At 41.9% G+C, this 19,822-nt stretch overlaps 1 protein-coding gene across 1 annotated transcript; it reads right to left on the bottom strand.

Annotated features, from left to right (window-relative positions):
* Window positions 1-5,140: 5,140 nt before the first annotated feature.
* Window positions 5,141-19,643, bottom strand: NAA20 (N-alpha-acetyltransferase 20, NatB catalytic subunit). The gene is made up of 6 exons (XM_077486111.1): window positions 19,492-19,643; window positions 13,595-13,619; window positions 12,614-12,704; window positions 10,823-10,958; window positions 10,596-10,741; window positions 5,141-5,538 (listed from the first exon to the last, which is right to left on the bottom strand). The coding sequence occupies exons 1-6, from the start codon at window positions 19,620-19,622 to the stop codon at window positions 5,453-5,455; spliced, it is 615 nt and encodes a 204-aa protein (XP_077342237.1). The 5' UTR covers window positions 19,623-19,643; the 3' UTR covers window positions 5,141-5,452.
* Between the last annotated feature and the right edge of the window lie 179 nt (window positions 19,644-19,822).

The following is a 19,822-nucleotide window of genomic DNA, read 5'->3' as shown; positions in this document are numbered from 1 at the left end:
AAAGTGGTTAGAATATTCGGAAAGGTGGATACACTACACTGCAATGCCTACTTTGGTTAAGGGATAAAACCAATCATGAAATAATTTTTTTTTTTTTTTTAATAAATAAACACAATGCACTTTCTAGAATATCAGCACATTTTATTCTACCCATTGTTCCAAAAAAAAAAAAAAATCACAATTTTTACAGCATCATCATCTCCTATACAAGAGCAGGTTGCAGCACACTACAGAGCAATGCATTGCCAAATTTACAAAGGGTTCTTGGGCAAATGTACAAACTTGCTTATTTCTTCATATCTACCCATACAAATCACCACAGCAACTATATACAGTGTTTATTGAAGGCTTAAAGGGCTTTTTTCCCCAGGCTAAAGTAAATATTCCAGCTATGAGAGATTTCTCCAAATGGTATTCATGATCTTCACTTCTCCCACACTTGACCAGGGTTGACAGGCGTTCTGTCTTCACTCTGATTTGACTTGCCGTGTTCCTCCTTTTAGGCTAGGTTCACACTATTGCGATGCGGGAACGCCGCGAATCCGCGGCGTTTTCCCGCATCGCTCACCTCCCGCCGGCAGTTCACACTGCCCTATGCGGACGGCTGGGGGTGTCAATGTTATGTTAATGACACCCCCAGATCCGTCGGCATATCGCAGTGCGATCTGCCGACTCGCACAGGAATCGGATCGCATGGTGTGAACCCCCATGCGATCCGATTCCGTTGCGGACCCAAAAAAGGGTCCTGTGCGAGTTTGCTGCGGGACAGCTGCGAGTTCAGCCATACTATCTGTATGGCTGAACTCGCAGTGCTACGGAGATCGGATGTGATTTGCTGTGCGAATCACATCCGGATCTCCCCCCGCAGCAGTGTGAACCCAGCCTTAAGGTTTTTCTTGCAAAATATTAAAATCAGAGGCAACCAAGAAATATTGGAATGAGGTCAGAAATAGTAGCCCCTAGATTTCTAAGCGTAGGTTACATCTAAAGCATGTCTAAATGCAAAAATTCTTTTTTATACCATTATATTATATTGAGTCATTCTCTGCAAAGTAAACTCAATAGAACGTTAGATGATATGTTTCCAGTCTGAAGGAAATTCACTTACGACAATTGCAAAAGAAAATGTTCTTCTATTGGAAGACTACTCCTCTTTTCTTGTTCTGGTGGCGACCTAAAGTCTGGATTTACCCTCATATTCATTCCACACGACACTGGTAATCATGACAAAGTGCAGAAACGAACCATGGTTTCAACCCCTCAATAAGGGTTTCTAAAAGTCAGCATGGGAGTACATATATGCATAAAAGAAGTACCGTAGTTCTGGCAAGATGAGCACCATGCAGAACAATTTCCAGCAATGGACATATTTTACTTTAGCGCAGTGCAAACATTTAAATTACATGCTTTTGCTAAAAATTTATATAAAACAGTCCATTACTACAGGGAATTTAGTAATTTTGTTAGTAAAAATGAAAGTCCCTTTCTCGCACCATAGACAGTTCTTTGTGTTTGTATATAGAATAATTATGAGGTCCAATTTACAGCCCATGTGGCCAACTGCTTTTCTCAGACATCTGCTTGTGATAACTTTTCAGGGATGCTCAGCACTGTTGGCAGAATTAACTGCAGCAAACCAAATAATATATCTGGTTATAGGTCTATAAGGGTGAAGTTATGCCTCTTATTACAAAACTGGGACCAATCGGGATAGGAGGCAGAACGCCAGTCTGAGGAAGTAAATGTGATACCTGCTTCTAATATCTACAGAGAGGGTAAGAATCTGCAGTGGTGTTTACTATAATTGCATTAAATATATGTAAATGGCCTATAAAGGATTATTTTTTTTTTCTTTTAAGCTTGTTCACATGTCCATTAACCAGAAAATGCGGGGGTGTTTCAGTTTACAACACTGTGTGATACTGGATCAAACAAACAAAAAGTCCTACATCTAAAGCACACCTTCTAAAGCCTCGTACACACGGTACGATTGTTGGCCAACCGAGCGTCTTTTTTTTGTCAAAAGGGCATGTGCTAGGAACTTGTCTTGCATACTAACAGTACGCAATTGTCGTGCCACAAACATGGTGACGTACTACAAGGCATTTCAGCTCTTGAGCGCCACCCGTTGGGCCCCTTCTGCCAATTTCCTGTTTGGTGAGCATTGATTCCGAGCATGCGCGTTTGTACTTTCAACTTTTGTGTGATGGATTTGTGTACTGACCATACGAAAATCAGACAACAGACCATTGTCCGCCCCAAAATTTACTAGCCTGTCATCCAACATTTGTTGGCGGAAAATTGGACAGTTGTCAAAAGGAACATATTAAAAAGGAAGTAAACCCTGAGTTTACTTCCTCCTTGATTCCCTGCAAAGGTAAAGCATAATGGACTACTATGCATCGCATAGTAGTCCATTATGTGTCACTTACCTGACACAGGAGCCAGCGAAGTCACCGCTGTCCCCTGTAGTCCGGGGCATCCATCTTCTCGGTGGGGTCTCGCTGCTCCGCCGCTGTCATTCGGTGAAGCCGCGATGACGTCACTCCCGCGAATGCGCACGGGAGCTGCCACTAGCGGCATATCACCGTTGACAGCAGTGCGCTCAGTGCGCCGCTGTCTACGGCGCATGCGCCGTAGACAGCGGTGCCTGTCTTTCGCCAAATATCTCCTAAACCGTGTAAGTTTAGGAGATATCTCTTGGACCTACAGGTAAGCCTTAATCTAGGCTTACCTGTAGGTCAAAGTTGGTTGTAAGGGTTTACAACCACTTTAACGCTAAGATTTCAGGACAACAGTCTGCCAAAGATCGTACTGTGTAGATGAGGCTTAAGAAATTAATTCTCAGTTGGTAGCAGAAAAATAACCCATACATAGCAAGTAGATCTTGACCGCTTGATCGTGAAAAACATGGCTTGAAGTTTGGAAACCCATTTATAAATTTCTCTCAGCCGGAAAACAAACACAGGCCATGTCAACAGTTTTTATGTTATCCGTCATGTCTCATTTAAAATAAATATGTCACAAGCCCAGCTAATTCAAACTGAGCATTAAAAGCATAAGCAGAAGTTACTTTAAAAAGTGAAAACATATTTTAAAAAAAATAAATAAAAATAAAAAAATCAGTAGATCCAGAAATACAGGTAGCTGAAGTTTTAATATCTCAACATTACTTGCAAAAAAGTCAAGTGTAGCCCCAGAACCCTCACACATTTCATTTCTATTGGTCCGTTAATGTGATGGACAACCATTCATTTGATTTGTGATTTCTACATAAACTTAGCAGCCACTCTTTTACGGAAAAAAAAAAAACTTAGCAGCCATTACTTCTAGTTTTAAAATGAAAAATAAACAGTCAGGTCTAGAATGGTGATAAAGTCTCCAGCTGCTTGCAATGAGGGTCAATACACCTCTACCCATACAAGAATAGCGCTGCAATTTATGTTGAAAATACTTCTAGGTTTGCAGACTCTCCAGCTTTCAAAACAGGTGATCTCTGCTTATGCATGTGCATTTATATACTTGGTTTGATTTGCTCGGCTTTGTGATCGATTTATATTAAATGTTACAGGATAACAAGTTTCTAGGATTTGAAAGTGATAAAAGCAGAGAGTTATTGCCTAAGGCTTCATGTACATGGGACGTTTGTACAACCTCTCCTGAACGATTTAACTTGGCAGATAGTAACTGACGTCTAAAATGACAGTTTTACTAAGCTTACACACCGCGTTAGAAGCATAAAAAATAAAAATGTATATTATAGATACAATTTTTCTAAATGCGAGTTACTGCATTTAGCGCTTGAAATGCCTGCAAACCCAGCTTCTAAAACGCATTTTTTTGCTTTCCAAAAAATGATTCTAAACGCAACTGCTTAGAAATGACTACAAGACCCCTTTCACACTGTACCGCCCATAGCGTCGGCGGTAAAGCGCTGCTATTTTTAGCAGCATTTTACCGTCGGATTTGCAGTGCATTTTGGCCGCTAGCGGGGCGCTTTTAACCCCCGCTAGCGGCCGAGAAAGGGTTAAAACCACCTGCAATAGTGGCGTTTTGCCGGCAGTATAGCCATGCTGCCCCACTGATTTCAGAGGGGAGCAGCGATGTAGGAGCGGTAAACAAACCACTCTTTCACCGCTCCAAAGAAGCTGCTGGCAGGACTTTTCCTGACGTCCTTCCAGCACACCGCTCCAGTGTGAAAGCCAACGGGCTTTCACATTGGAGACAATGGAGTAGCTGTTTGAGGGCGGATTGCAGGCACTATTTTTAACGCTATAACACCTGCAAAGCACCCTTGGTGTGAAAGGGGTCTAAATGACCCTGTGTACATGAACAGATAAGATAACAGAGGAGAGTTCAGGGGCAGATGAAAAAAAATAAAGATTAAAAAAACGCCCAACTGCTCCTAAATGTCCATTTAGCAGCAGCAGTGTAAATGAGGCTTCATGCACACTGGAAGTTATAAAAAAAAAAAAAGGCAGTAACATTAGTTGTAAAAAGCTGTAGAGCGGAGTTTTTAGTGTTTTTTTTAACTGTAGCGTTATTTTTTTTTTTAGCAAACTATACTCCCAAAAAAGCTTATGACTGAAAAACTCTGATAAATACAGAATAGCCAAGTTTTTAAGCTGTTTTCAGAGTTAGAACTGTTTTACAGCTGAAAAACTCCTCTCAAAACCCACTCGTTAGGGGATTTTTTCCAGCCAGAAAACACCCCTGCCAAAAACTGCTGATAACAGTGGAGCCGAGTGGATCTGTGTTTATGAACACACACAGCCCAGCTCAGGAGCCGCTTGCTATGGTGACAAACACAAAAGAGGAAGAGCCAAGATCGCTGGTGATGCTCTGCACAAAGCAGACAGGTATAAACCCCTTTGTTTTTTTTCGACAAAAAAAATAAATAAAATGGGCTTTACAATCACTTTAAAGTTAGCCATAGATGGTTCAAATTTTGCGCAATTCCTGTAAATCAGCCAAAATCTGAGCTGTGGGTGGCCTTGACGATGCCACCCAGCTTAACAGACTTCAAGAAGGTGGGTGGAAAAAGTTAAACAGCGACCGCAGTCACTGGTTGGGTATACTGGATAGCCATGGGTGTGTTCTGTTAGAATACAATAGCCAGCAGCGTGTTATTTAGCATTCATGGGGAAATCGATTGAATTTTATTTACACGTGTGGCTAGATTTAGCAGAAAATGGAATGGTCCTCATGAAAAGAAGAAACAATGAAATTCATTACTTTAAGCCATGACATAATTCACCTAAATAAATACATGGAATTCTGCAATAAACTTCAATAGATGCTGCCATGTTTGGCAATATTAGAAGATACTTTGCAACATAAACATTTCATTGAGCGTAAAAAAAGATTGCAAGACTAAGCCAAGTCCTTTGCTATGTACATAATATGAAGATATAAAAAACTTCACTAATTTGCCCAAGAACCACAGCTATGGTTATTCAATATCTTCCGGTCTAACAGGATGGGGTAAGGGGATAATAGACTTTTTCTCTGTGTCTCTTGATAGTGCCTTTCTCATGTCTGAGAAAAAAAAAAAAAGAAGAAAGAAAAATGCAGATTAAACAAGGCTTTTTAAAGGTGGAAAACTGCTATTACATACAGTGCCTTAAAAAATATTCATACCCCTTGAAATTTTCCACATTTTGTCATGTTACAACCAAAAACGTAAATGTATTTTATTGGGATTTTATGTGATAGACCAACACAAAGTGGCACATAGTTGTGAAGTGGAAGGAAAATGATAAATGGTTTTCAAGTTTGTTTACAAATAAATATCTGAGAAGTGTGGTGTGCATTTGTATTCAGCCCCCTTTACTTTGCTACCCCTAACTAAAATCTAGTGAAACCCATTGCCTTCAGAAGTCACCCAATTAGTAACCTAATGTATAATTTAATCTCAGTATAAAATACAGCTGTGAAGCCCTCAGAGGTTTGTTAGAGAACCTTAGTGAACAAAAAGCATCATGAAGGCCAAGGAACACACCAGAGAGGTCAGGGATAAAGTTGTGCAGAAGTTTAAAGCAGGGTTAGGTTATAAAAAAGCATCCCAAGCTTTGAACATCTCATGGAGCACTGTTCAATCCATCATCTGAAAACAGAAAGAATATGGCACAACTACAAACCTACCAAGACATGGCCGTCCACCTAAACTGACAGGCCGGGCAAGGAGAGCATTAATCAGAGAAGCAGAGAAGAGGGCCATGGTAACTCTGAAGGAGCTGCAGAGATCCACAGCTCAAGTGCGAGAATCTGTCCACAGGACAACTATTAGTCGTGCACTCCACAAATCTGGGCTTTTATGGAAGTGTGGCAAGAAGAAAGCCATTGTTGAAAGAAAGTCATAAGAAGTCCCATTTGCAGTTTGCGAGAAGCCATGTGGGGAACACAACAAAACATGTGGAAGAAGGTGCTCTGGTCAGATGAGAACTAAATTGAACTTTTTGGCCTAAAAGCAAAATGCTATGTGTGGCGTAAAAAACTAACACTGCACATCACCCTGAACACACCATCCACTGGCGGTGGCAGCATCATGTTGTGGGGATGCTATTCTTTGGCAGGGACAGGGAAGCTGGCCAGAATTGATGGGAAGAGCCAAATACAGGGCAATCTTAAAAAAAGAAAAAACCTGTTAGGGTCTGCAAAAGACTTGAGACTGGGGCGGAGGTTCACCTTCCAGCAGTACAACGACCCTAAACATATAGCCAGAGCTATAATGGAATGGTTTAGATCAAAGTATATTCATGTGTTAGAATGGCCCAAAGTCCAGACCTAAATCCAATTAAGAATCTGTGGAAAGATTTGAAAATTGCCATTCACAGATGCTCTACATCCAATCTGACAGAACTTGAGCTATTTTGCAAAGAAGAATGGGCAAAAATTTCACTCTCTAGATGTGCAAAGCTGATAGAGACACCCCCAAAAAGACTTGCAGCTGTAATTGCGGAGAAAGGTGGTTGTACAAAGTATCAACTCGGATGGGCTGAATACAAATGCACACCACACTTTTCAGATATTTGTAAACAATTTTGAAAACTATTTATCATAGTCCCTAGATTTTTGTATTAGGAATGGCACCAACCTCTGGTGCTAAGCCATATGCTACATGTGGAAGATTGTAGTTACGATTGTTGAATTTTTTTTTTTTTTTTTTTTTTTTTTAAAGGTGTAGGGAGATCAGACAGCTGAAAACATGACAAATCAAGAGTGTGTAAACAAAGCAGCACTACATACCGTATTTATCGGCGTATAACGCACTTTTTCCCCCCTTAAAATCAGGGGAAAATCGCGGGTGCGTGTTATACGCCAATACTCCGCGATTTCCGCACAATTTTTTGGGCTCTGGGCGGCTTTCAGCCACCCAGAGCCCTTCTCGCGGCTTTCGGCCGCTCTCGGCCCTTCTCGGCGGCTTTCGGCCGCCTCTGCCCTTTTCGGCCGCCTCTGCCCTTTTCGGCCGCTCTCGGACCTTCCGAGAGCAGCCGAAAGCCGCCAAGAAGGTCCGGGCGCCGCCGAGATACACAGGACATCTCGGCGGCGCCATTTTTAAAAACATAAGCGGACAATGCACTAAGACAGACGAGGCTGCAATGATGAGGCTGCAATGAGGACAGGCTGCATGACAAGGCTGCAATGCGGACAGGCTGCAAGACAAGGCTGCAAATGACGCTGACGAGGCTTCAGATGGACACTGATAAGGCTGCATTGATGGGCATTTAAATGTAAGTTTTTTTACCTTAAATTTCCCTCCTAAAAGTTTTTTCCACAAAATTCCCTCCTAAACTTGGGGTGCGTGTCATACGCCGATAAATACGGTACTAAACGTGTAGCAGCTTGTATTTACTATTATGAGTTTTCAGCCTATGCCATGAATGTAGGCAGTCTACTGCTCAGCATTGGCGCCATTCAGAGAATACTTTGCAATTTCTGCATGAATTTAAAGCATTCTCTGATTTAAGAGAGTAGAGGATGTCACATTAAAGCCCGCCTTTCCACCTCAACCAGAGAACGCTTTGCATTAATTCCATCTCCAATAGCAATTAGAGTTTTGGTAGAAGATAAATCTTCTGTCGATTACTTTATGAAAATAAATGGATTAATCTGCCAGTATTTATAGGGGTTGAAAAAGGTAAAAAATTATTTTTTTAGCTTAATGTATTCTATGCAGAACGTTCTTCTCCTCCAATTCCTGGCCTGCATGCTCAGATAAGGTTCTGGTATGGATTTTGGGAGGTACCCTACACCATTTTTATTAATTTTTATTTTTATTTGTGGCGCCAGCTACTTTACAACCAATTATTCCCTGGTTATTAAGGATCAGGGTGGATATGATTTAAATCAGGGCTCGACAAAACCCGGGCGCCAGGTCGCATTTGCGACTAGAATTAGCGAACTGGCGCCTGGGGCAGCACAGCTGGGGGGTATACTGTCTCCACGGACCCCCCCGGTACGATCGCCTCGGGCCGCGCCGCCGCCGGCCGGTAATTTAGCCCCCGGCTTTGAGGCCTTCTACGATCCTATGGTTCCTTCTGAAATCTGGCGCCCTCTTGTGGTGGCCGTTGGAATTACAACGAGCAATGCTAATGGATGCAATGCTAATTTTCCCTGCCTGCCAGCCTATCTTCCTTCCCTTTACTCAGAACCCCTAAAAATTATATATATATATTTTATTCTAACACCCTAAAGAATAAAATGGTGGTCGTTGCAATACTGTCTGTCACACCGTATTTGCACAGCGGACTTACAAGCGCACTTTTTTGGGGAAAATGCATTTAATTAAAAAAAAAATAAAAAAAAATAAGACAACAGTAAAGTTAGCCCAATTTTTTTTAATATTGTGAAAGATAATGTTGCGTCGAGTAAATCGATACCAAACATGTCATGCTTAAAAATTGCGCCCGCTCATGGAATGGCGACAAACTTTTACCCTTTAAAATCTCCATAGGCGGCATTTAAAAAAATTCTACAGGTTGCACTTTCTTTTTTTTTTTTTTTTATTGTTTTTTATTGAGAAGAAATTTTTCTTTTAACAAAAGGAGAAGCAGGTTGCACTTTTTAAGTTACAGAGGAGGTCTGGGGCTAGAATTATTGCTCTCACTCTACCGATCGCAGCGATACCTCACATGTGTGATTTGAACACCGCTTTCATATATGCGTTCGCTTCTGCACGCAAGCTTGGTGGGACAGGGCGCGTTTAAAATATTTATTTTTTTTTATTTTAACTTTTATTTTTATTTTTTTCACTGTTCTTTAAAAAAAATAAAAATAAATAAATGTGTGTCACTTTTATTCCTATTACAAGGAATGTAAAAATCCCTTGTAATAGAAAAAAGCATGACAGGTCCTCTTATATATGAGATCCGGGGTCAGAGAGACCTCACATCTCATATTTACACTAAAATGCAATTTAAAAAAAATTTGTCATTTGAAAAAAATAAATAAAATGTCCCTCTAAGAGCTATGGGCAATGACTTGGAGACAGGTGGGGGGGCGGCTATCTTCCCCTCACTCGTCTCCATGTCAGGCCAGGGACAGGTCCAGATCGCCGTCACAGACCCGGCTCCTAACTTTTTTAGCTGGCTCCTAGATTCCAAGCAAATTTGTCAACCCCTGATTTAAATCATAATTTTTAGAGAGCAACTGTCATCTGTCTTGCAGCAGCTCCTCATCTGACTCATCTTGACTCACAGACAGTTCCATTCAATTTAATGGGATGGCTGGTGATGTGGCAGTGACAAAACAAGGTGAGGGACGTGGCGGCAGGTGGTGAGTGAATGCCCAATAACAGGCACTGCCATGATGGATTTAAAAAGACAGGTGCTCTTTAAATGTAAGGACTTATTCTTGCTAGTAGTTAGTGTGAAATTGTATGAATGCATCAATGCAGTGCATTATATCTCAGCTTGCAGAGCTTGGATTCATTGAATGGGTTTACCAAAAATGTAAATATTGCAGAATATACAGCCTCACGATACATAACTAAGCTTCATTTCATGCTGAATAAACTAAATTATTAATGCATCTTAAATAAAAACCATCTTTAGATAGCTTTTTACTCCAAAAGCATTTTATTCAAATACATTTTTTTTTTTAATCAAAAGAATTTTGGATTATGAAAAAAAAAATGAAAATCATTGATTTTTATCCACCCCGTTAAGGACGCTGATTGTTGTTAGCTCCTTAATAACCAGTAGCATTTGTTAAATATTGCGTGCCTAGTCCATGGCTTTTTAACAAATGCTTTTGTTTACATTTTTAATGATTTCACTTTTAGTATTTACCAACCACTTCTCAATTTTGCAGTAAATACAGCATAAAACTGTAAAGAATTGACTTTTTTTATATGGCATGAGATATTCGAGTTCAATTTGTCACATGACCAAAATTTCTCATGCAATATCCTTTTGTGAATTGACCCCAATGTGATGCTAGTGCACGTGCACTGGAGTTACATTAACAGTGCCTGCCCAATGGAAGAGCAAGAAGTTGTTGGACCCACAGCATTCCCAGTGGCAAGTGTGCTATGTGCTCCACCCCACATTTAATTTTGAGAGGTTAGAAAGAAATAAATTTAGGAGACTTACCATATGCATCTTCATCTGGCTCCCCGTTACTGGCTGAGTAGTACTCTATTACAGTCCTATAGACACTATAGCCCAGCTGTTTATACATATTCACTGCTACCTGATTGGAAACTCTTACGAAAAGATCAACAAAAAATCCTCCTTTCCTGTAAATAAGGAAAACAAAATGTTAAGTTCTTTTAGTGCATGATGCTCACAGGGCAATGTTGTTATGGAGCAGCTTTCACCTTTCAGAAATTTCTTCAAGCAGTTCCATCAGTTTGGCGGCTAACCCAAGGCGTCGAAATTCAGGTGCTACAGAAAGTGCAGTGACGTGTCCATGCCATTCTTCCCGAGCCACAGACCCTTCAGCTTTGCCCATTACTAGAAGGCAAATACACATACTATTTACAAGTATACAGCAAGAATTTAACTAACAATTTATCTGCTTCATTGTTAAAACCTGCATTGGACCCCTGCATGACTAGGCCTAAAAACAAGCTAACGTATCAGTTTCCTATGCAACAGTACAATATATTCTCAGTGTGCAGATCCTTAAAGGCCTTCCCAGAACATTTGCTTGAAAGCTCTAGAGTCACCACAGGTTATATGAGCTGGAGTAAAAAAAAAAAAAATGCATATGGGGGTGGGTGGGTGTTAATCAATTTTATTGGTTTGTAGGGGGACTGCACACCACTTTTTGTTTACATTCTGCTATCTGTGGGGAATCCCCACTGACAGCAGAGGAGTCACTGGTTGTTAAGGAGCTGGCACCCACCGCATTCTTAAATAAGAAGTATGGGGATTTTTTTTTCCCCCCATAATCATACTTACCCAGGTGAATACAGCATCGGACTGATGGCTCGGTTCTCTCAGCTCCCTGAGCAGAGAGCTGCTGCCTGTCAATCAGCTGCTCTGCCCCTCCGCGCTCATTGGAGCGCTTGGCTGGGGAGCGGCCATCTCAGCGGCTCGCTGAGAGGCTAAGACGGCCATCAGTCCAGGCACCTGGATGATCCAGACTCCCAGAGCCAGGATGACATGGTGCCTGGACTGATCTGTGTGACATCAGCAAAGAGCGACCTTCAGACCGCTATCTGCTGAAAACGGGTCACAGGACTACAAAACGAATTGCACTCCTGTGACCCTTAGAAGAAGGCCAGTCTAGTGTGCTCAGGCTGGACTTCTCCTTTAACAAGCAGCTATTCGGGGGTAGTATACTTGCAGTGGCCAGGGAGCAGAAGAAGTTGTAATTTAGGCAATGGCCTACTGGAAAGAGAAGCATATTCCCACTTATTTTAGCAGGTATGATTTGCAATAGCTACTGCACATGTGGAAGGGAGCAGGCAAGTCACCTGCTCTGTAAATGAACATTTGTAGCGCAGTTTTCAATGGTTCCAGGTATCTTAACTTAAACACAATGAAAGTGGCTGCTTTTCAACTCTAAAATGGATGAAAATATTAATTTAATAATAATAATTTAAGGCACTCAAAATAATGGAATACAGCCTACTTGTATTTCCTAAATTATGCTTGATTTGGTGCAAAGATGGTATGATGGTGTTCTTTTTGATAACTGAAACGCTATCACAGGAAATTATTATACAGGATTTATATAGCGCCAACAGTTTATGCAGTGTTTTACAACTTGAGGGTAGACAGTACCAATACAATACTCTTTAATACAGTAGGAATTAGGGCCCTGCTTATTAGAGCTTACAATCTAAGAGGGAGGGTCAAGAGATACAAGAGGTAATAACTGTGGGGGATGTGATGATGTAAAAATAAATGTACAGTTGTTATGTGGCAGCCAGATAGGCTTCTCTGAAGAGATGAGTTTTCAGGGATCATCTGAAAGTAGACAAAGCAGGAGATAGTCGGACAGATTGGGGTAGGGCATTCCAGAGGATAGGAGAGGCTCGGAAAAAGTCCTGGAGGAGAGCATGGGATGAGGTGACAAGGGAGCTAAAGAGCAGGAGGTCTTGGGAGTAGCAAAGAGGACGATTTGGTTGGCGTTTTGAGACCATAAATCATGTACTTACTGTAACCCATGAGTTCACCTCCTGGAGCCTCAGCAACAATGAAATATTCTGGCCAGTGTGCCAAATACTGTAAATAAAAAGGAATCCCATACTGACATGTTTGTTAAGAAATACCATAATTATTGAAGCAAATAAAAGGCCCTTAAACAAAAAGTCTCATCGCCAACAAAAATGAACTGCAGTTCTATTAATTCAGGTTTAAATACCAATCTTCGTAAAAAGAAACGCTGAATGATTTTACAATAATTCACATCTTTTTAGCTATGATTACTGCCCGTCAGCTTCTCCCCTGTACGACGCCCAATTTGTCCCCACCCCCTCCACTGCGAGCACATAGACACAGTATATCCTCCCTCCCCAAGTAAAGACTGAAGACCACTGTTCTTTCCCCTGACTGACATACAACCTCCCACTGCTTGTTTTGTGACCGGTGCTGCCAAATCACCATTCAGCAAGTATTTGGCTTATTATATGTAGCAGCGTGGTAGGACAGGACTCTGGATCTACCAGTTCAAATGGAACACAACCCTGTATGCATTGTCTCCTGGGAGGGAAAACATATGTAGGGTGAAATGTCTTCATTAAAAAACAGAAGTATGGCCAGAGCTCTTTTGGCTATACTTCTCTTCTGGGTCACAAGAGTTCACTTATTTCTGCACACCTGTGAGCCAGATTTAGCTGACAGTGGGCTAAAATCCACTGTCTGCTGACATCACAGAGCCAGTCCAGGCTTTGCAGGGATCCCGACAACCCAGACGCCCGTCTGGCAGCTGCCTCAGACTCCCAGTGCATCACTGATAGCCTGAACCAACCTCTCCCCCACTCACAGCCAGGCACTTCAGTGAGCGCTGGAGGGGCAGAGTACAGAGCTGACAGTCACCATTCTGCTTTTTTTAATATCCTGCACTTCTCCTTTAAGATAAACTTTGTTTAATGAGTTATTGAAGACTTTATTAGATGGAATAGCTAAATAAAGGATACAGTTTCTGTGAGTGGATCCAAATTTCTGTAAAAAAATAAATAAATACATATAAGAAAGACAGACACATTATCAATGGTTTAAAGCAGACCTACAGAAGTATAACATAATATTAGTAACCTCATCTCCTTGCACAGTACTTCATATTAATAGCCAGTGACAGCAGTCTTTAAATCATTTGTAAACTTGAATACAATTCTCCTATTTGTTTCCATTAATATATTCAAACTAGAGTGGATGTTACTAATGCTACTTACTGTTCTCCTGAGAGCTTGTTGGAGAGGGAGGTGTACCTGAAGTGCAATCAAAGTGGATTTGATTTAAATCAAGTTGATTTAAATCACAATTTCTCTAGTAAAAAAGGCTTGATTTAAAATCATAATTTTTAAAGAGCAACTGTCATGTGTCTTGCAGCGACTCCTCCTCTGACCCGCTGTTGACTCACCGACAGTCCCATTCACTTTAATGGGAGGGCTGGTGATGCAGCAGTGACACAACAAGGTGAGGGACGTGGTGGCAGCAGGTGAGTAGATGCCAGCTAAGACGCTGCCATGATGAATCTGAAATGGCAGGTGCTCTTTAAAATGTAAGGACTCATTCTTGCTGGTAGTTAGGAAACCTTCATTTTGTTTGCAAATATTGAAGATTCTATTTAGAATATTAAGCTGTGAGGTTAGTAAAACAGCGATTTCAGAACCGATTCAATCATACAGTTTGTAGAGTACATAGATTTGCAAAAATGGGATAAAGGAATATCCCTGAACTTTGGTTTATCTCATGGTTACTGTGAAATTGTGTGAATGCATCAATGCAGTGCATGTTATCTCAGCTTGCAGAGCTTGGATTCATTGAATGAGTTTACCAAAAATGTAAATATTGCAGAATATACAGCCTCATGCTGCAAAACCAAGCTCCATTGCATGCTAAATAAACTCAATTATTAATGTATCTTAAAGCGGGAGTCCGCCGGGAGTGTGCGTTTTTTTTTTTTTTTTTTAAAAGCCAGCAGCTACAAATACTGCAGCTGCTGACTTTTAAAATAGTGACACTTACCTGTCCAGCGCGCCCGCGATGTCGGCACCCAAGGCCGATCTCTCGATCGTCTCTCGGGTGCTGCCGCCGCCATCTTGGGTATGGGAATCAGGAAGTGGAGCCTTTCGGCTTCATTTCCCGGTTCCCTACTGTGCATGCGCGAGTCGCACTGCGCAATGAGGATGGACCCGCTGCCTCTGGGATCCGTGTGTTTCCCAGCAGGCAGCGGGGGACTTTCGGAAAGGGGCGTAATCTACGCTCCTTTCCGCAAAGAGCTATCCAGGAAGTGGGTGCAGATACCTGTACTGTACAGGTACCTGCACCCCCTCCCCCCTGAAAGGTGCCAATTGTGGCGCCGGAGGGGGGGGGAGGATTCCAATGAGCGGAAGGTCCACTTTAGGGTGGACCTCCGCTTTAAATAAAAAAACTATACTCCAAAAGCATTTTATTAAAATAAATAAAAATCTTGTATTCTTTTAATTTATTTTGATCGTTGATTTTTATCCACCTTGAGTGCAATGGTCTCCCTTCATCCATTCTTTGAACCTGTCATTTCTGCACCTCTTCTGCGGTTTGCTGAGTATTCCCCAGTCATCAAACCATTAAGGAGGCAGCTCTGACCTGTATCTGCCAAGATAGCTGTCTCCACACAAAAAATATAAAAAAATAAAGTCAGCTGCTTTAAAGTAGAAGTCCATGCAAAAACTAAAATCCCTGCATCTATAGACACCATGGATCTAACACAAACCTCTATCCCTGTAAAGAAAAAAAAAAAAAAAAAGAAAAGAAAAAAAAATCAGTATACATACCTTTTTGGAAGCCGATCTGACCCGATCTCCAGCGACGGAAGCTCTGCAGAGGACACAGCCAACAACGGCTGTGAAATGAACAGGAAGTGACATCACCCACAGAGGTACTATGGGGCATTCAATGTGGATAAAAATAAACCAAACCAGCTATGAATAAGTACTAGTCTTAGTGCGAAACGCGTCAACTGTTAACATCTTTTGCTGTGATGTCATTGCTGTGTTCCCGATAATTTTTTGAATAAAGACACCGTTTTAGCTTTGGAGTGCAGCAGTCCAGAGGTTTATTCTTATCCACATTGTGGCTTGCACCCGGATGCCTTCACCTGGAGCAATTATCTCAGAGTTCTCAGGATTTGCCTTTGAGCGGTGGTATTTCTTTCCTTCGCAACTCTCTGGACTTTTACTATGGAGCATCCGTTGTCACCCAACTCCTCTGCACCCGCCTCTACAGTGAAGCCATGGCTGACAGCTCAGCTTGGGATTGGGTCAGATCGGCTTCCAAAAAGGTATGTATACTCATTTTTTCTTTACAGGGATAGAGAGGTTAGTGTTAGATCCGTGGGGTCTATAGATGCAGGGATGTTTGTTTTTTGCATGGACTTCCACTTTAAGCCTTCAGGCAATATTGGGCAACTAGCACTTTACCCTCTGCTTGTCTTTTGTTAGGCACAGCTGCCACGGGTCAAGTCCTCTTTAAAATCACCCCCACTCTTTCTGATTGTCACAGTGGATTGTAAGCTCTCATGGGCAGTGCCCTTCCAACCCTATTACACAGAAACGTACTGCCCTTTCTTCTGTAAAGTGCTCCACAAACTGTTGGCACTATAGAAATATTGCATAATAAAAAAAAATATATCATCAGCCACCAAGATTTGAATAATTACTTCTAAATAAAACCTCTAAAGTTAAAGCACTCCTGACTAAAATGAGAAAAAAAAAAAAAAAAAAAAACAATAGCTCATTAAAAGATTAAAATGACAAAACCTGCTTTTGCTGCAATATTTAGCTTCAGTCTGGAGATTACCCTCAATGTGTTTTTTCTGCCACTGGATGTCTTCATTCTGATAGCCAGGATCATTCAACCTACCTCCTATAAGCCCAAGTCCTTTTGGACCTGCCCTTGCCTGTAATTGGATATTGAAAGAAGCTGCAAACTCTTCTCCCTGTCACTCAGCCTGATCCTCCTATCAGCATGTTTCTTTTCAGCACATGAACTGATTGGCTTCTTGTGCTGCTTCTTCCTCCAACACTTCAGCCCTGCTATACAGGGCCTGCAAACGGCAAATTCTAGGTTCCATTTGGTTACTTTTCTGACATACAGCATTTGTTTGGAGCAGTTCTTATGCCCATGTAAACAAGCACTGCACTGGTGTGCATAGATCTGTGTACAGCTGCTGCATATTTCAGCCTGTCACTGATTTACCAGGCAACTGGCAGTGGGCCTTACATTGCCCCTGTGACTCCTGGGCAAACAAATACGCCTTAAAGGCACTATAAATCCTACCTGCACCTGGTGTTTTTCACCTGCATAAAATATACAACGACCATGTAGTTTCATGGTGTCATTTGTAGTCCTGTACACACAGCCAGTAGTAATTCTTCACATTCCCTTGTCAGCAGTTTGTTTGCATTCAAACATGAAGCATGCAGCATAGCACTGCACAAGTTAATGCACGACGTCTGTATGTAGTCTAGGAACTGACACATCCTGTGAGGAAACTAGATATCCCACAATCTCTGGGTCTCTCAGTCTGGTGCTCTTCAGGTGAGGGTCCATGTCCCTTTTACACAAGCCGGTTATCGGCTCTCTTTTCCTCTCCTCACGTTGTCAGCATGAGGAAAGGAGTGCTGATAAACAGCTTCTATTTACATCTGATTGGACATAGTTGATCACGTGGTAAAGAGGCGCTGATTGGCTCTTTACCTCAACCTGTGTTCAGCGGTGTTTTGGGGACACTGTGATCACAGAGTGCGCCACCTGTGCGATCATGGGAGGCTATCATAGGATGGCCTCCCAGAACTAGCCGTCATTCAGCTACAGCGCGGTCGGCAAATGGCTAAATACCACCAAAAGAAAGCTCTATTTGTGTGAAAAAAATTAAAATGTCATATGAGCAAAGTGTTGCATGACTGTGCAATTGTCAAAGTGTGACAGCGCTGAAAGCTGAAAATTGGCCTGGGCAGGAAGGGAGTGAAAGTGCTCGGTAGGCAAGTGATTTAATAGGTAGTAAACCACTGCCTGTTTTTTTTTTTTTTTCTGGTCTGCAAAGTGAAGGCATAACATGCTAGTATGCATTGCATACTAGCACATTATGTGAAACTTGCCTGCAAACTAAGCACTCATCACCGCTGGAGGCCACATCCATCTTCGCTCATCTGCATTCTGGGTCTCCGGCTGTGTGACTGACCAGAGCCGCATGACGTCACTCTAGAGCTGCACGACTAATCGTTAAAAAAACAAAACAAAAAAAACGCGATCTCGATTCACCCCCGACAATCTCTCCTGCTGAGAGTAGGCGATTCTTTCATATAAACAAGTGGAGAGATTATCTGCTCACTCAGCTGTCAAAAGAAAGCATCCAGGCAGTCTGCAAAGTTTAGAACTTGAAACATTGTAACTAATGCTTACTTCTTAGATCAAAGGGATAGAACTTCTTGTGTAAACAAATAATCTGGGCAGTCTGCCAAGCTTTCAACCATGTGTAAATGCAGGAAGTTTAACCACTTTAAGTTTAAATCTTTTTTTGAGACTTCTTTAAAGAGGAGCTGCACCTTTAAAAAAATATATTAAAAGCCAGCAGCTACAAATATTGCAGCTGCTGACTTAATAAAATTGACACTTACCTGTCCCAGGGTCCAGCGATGTCAGTGGCAGATGACGAGCAATCGCTCGTCTCTCCGCTGCCCCCGCCGCCACCCTCTGTCAGGGAATCGGGAAGTGAAGCATTGCGGCTTCACTGCTCAGTTCCCTACTGCGCATGCGCGAGTCGCGCTGCACGTCTCCACTGGTCCCCGCTGTGTCCTGGGAAATGTGTGTTCAGGGTGGAGGTCCGCTTTAAGTTAAAATTAATATTTTTTGCTAGAAAATATTACTTGGAACTCCGAAACCTACAGATAGAGAAAATATATCTATTTTAGCAGAGACCCTAGGGAATAAAATGGCAATTGCTGTAATATGTTATGTCACACTGTATTTGCCCAGTGGTCTTTCAAATGCAATATTTGGGGAAAAAATACACTTCAATAAATAAAAAAACGAAACAGTAAAATTAGCACAATTTTTTTTGTTTTAATGTGAAAGATGATGTTACCCCGCGAGAATCGTGATCTATCTTCTAACCAAAAAATAATAATTGTGATTCTCATTTTAGCCAGAATCGTGCAGCTCCATGTCACTCCCATACATGCACGCGGGAGCCGATGGTCACGACACAGGGCATGGGTGGCCATTGCTTCGGAGCGCATGCGCCAATGACATCATCAGCTGCATATACAGTAAATATCTCCTAAACGGTGCAAGTTTAGAAGATAATTACAGTACCTATAGGTAAGACTTATTCTAGGTTTAGCTATAGGTTCAATCGATGGAAGGTTACTTCCACTTTACTATCACCTTATTGTAACACATGTTGCCCAGGGGACAAGCGTAAGGCTGGATTCACACCTATGAATTTTTAGTGCGTTTTGCAGATTTGCACTACAGAACGTGTTCCATAGGAAACCATGCTAAATGGCCTGAAGTGAAAATCTGCAAAAAGCACTAAAAATGCATAGGTGTGAATCCAGCCTAAGTCCTCCTTGGAGGGACTTTCTCCTCACATTGGCGGGTTATATATGAGGAATGGATAGTAAAGGGAAATGTTTCCACCAGACTACAGACATAAGGGTGGAAATATTTCCCAAAACCCACAAAAAGTTAGTTGTGTGTGCAGAGTGCAACCTCTATGGAGAGTCCACTGATAGTGGGGGGGCGCCTCTGAGCTCACACACAGCACCGCCCTATCACTATGGCCCATCATGGGAGAGAATAATAGAAGGAAGAGTAATTCGCAGCTCACATGTTGTTGAATCGGAACAGATCATCGCAGGTAAATGCTCTGAGGGAAGTCATCTTCTCCACACACCGGGAGGACAGCAGTGGAACACTCCCGGAAATGGGCCACCTGTACAAGCCATTGGTCCGGCGCATATTCACGTCACGTTCCTGGCAGACCAGAAAGCCGCCATGATTGTAGCTGGAAGTGCCTTACTTCCGCTGGGGAACGGAACTACGCTGGGATTGGTCAAACCACTTCCATTTCTTCCTCTTGGCAAATCACATTGCTCATTTGATTTCATTTTATCACTTCCGCCTGCACCAAGATGTCCCTCATACACTTCCATTGACAT

Source organism: Lithobates pipiens, unplaced genomic scaffold, assembly GCF_037356315.1.
Source record: "Lithobates pipiens isolate NorthernLeopardFrog02 unplaced genomic scaffold, aLitPip1_a1.2 Scaffold_18, whole genome shotgun sequence".
NCBI lineage: Eukaryota > Metazoa > Chordata > Amphibia > Anura > Ranidae > Lithobates > Lithobates pipiens.
Note: the sequence above shows the minus strand (reverse complement) of the source record. Positions and strands in the feature narration are given on the sequence as shown.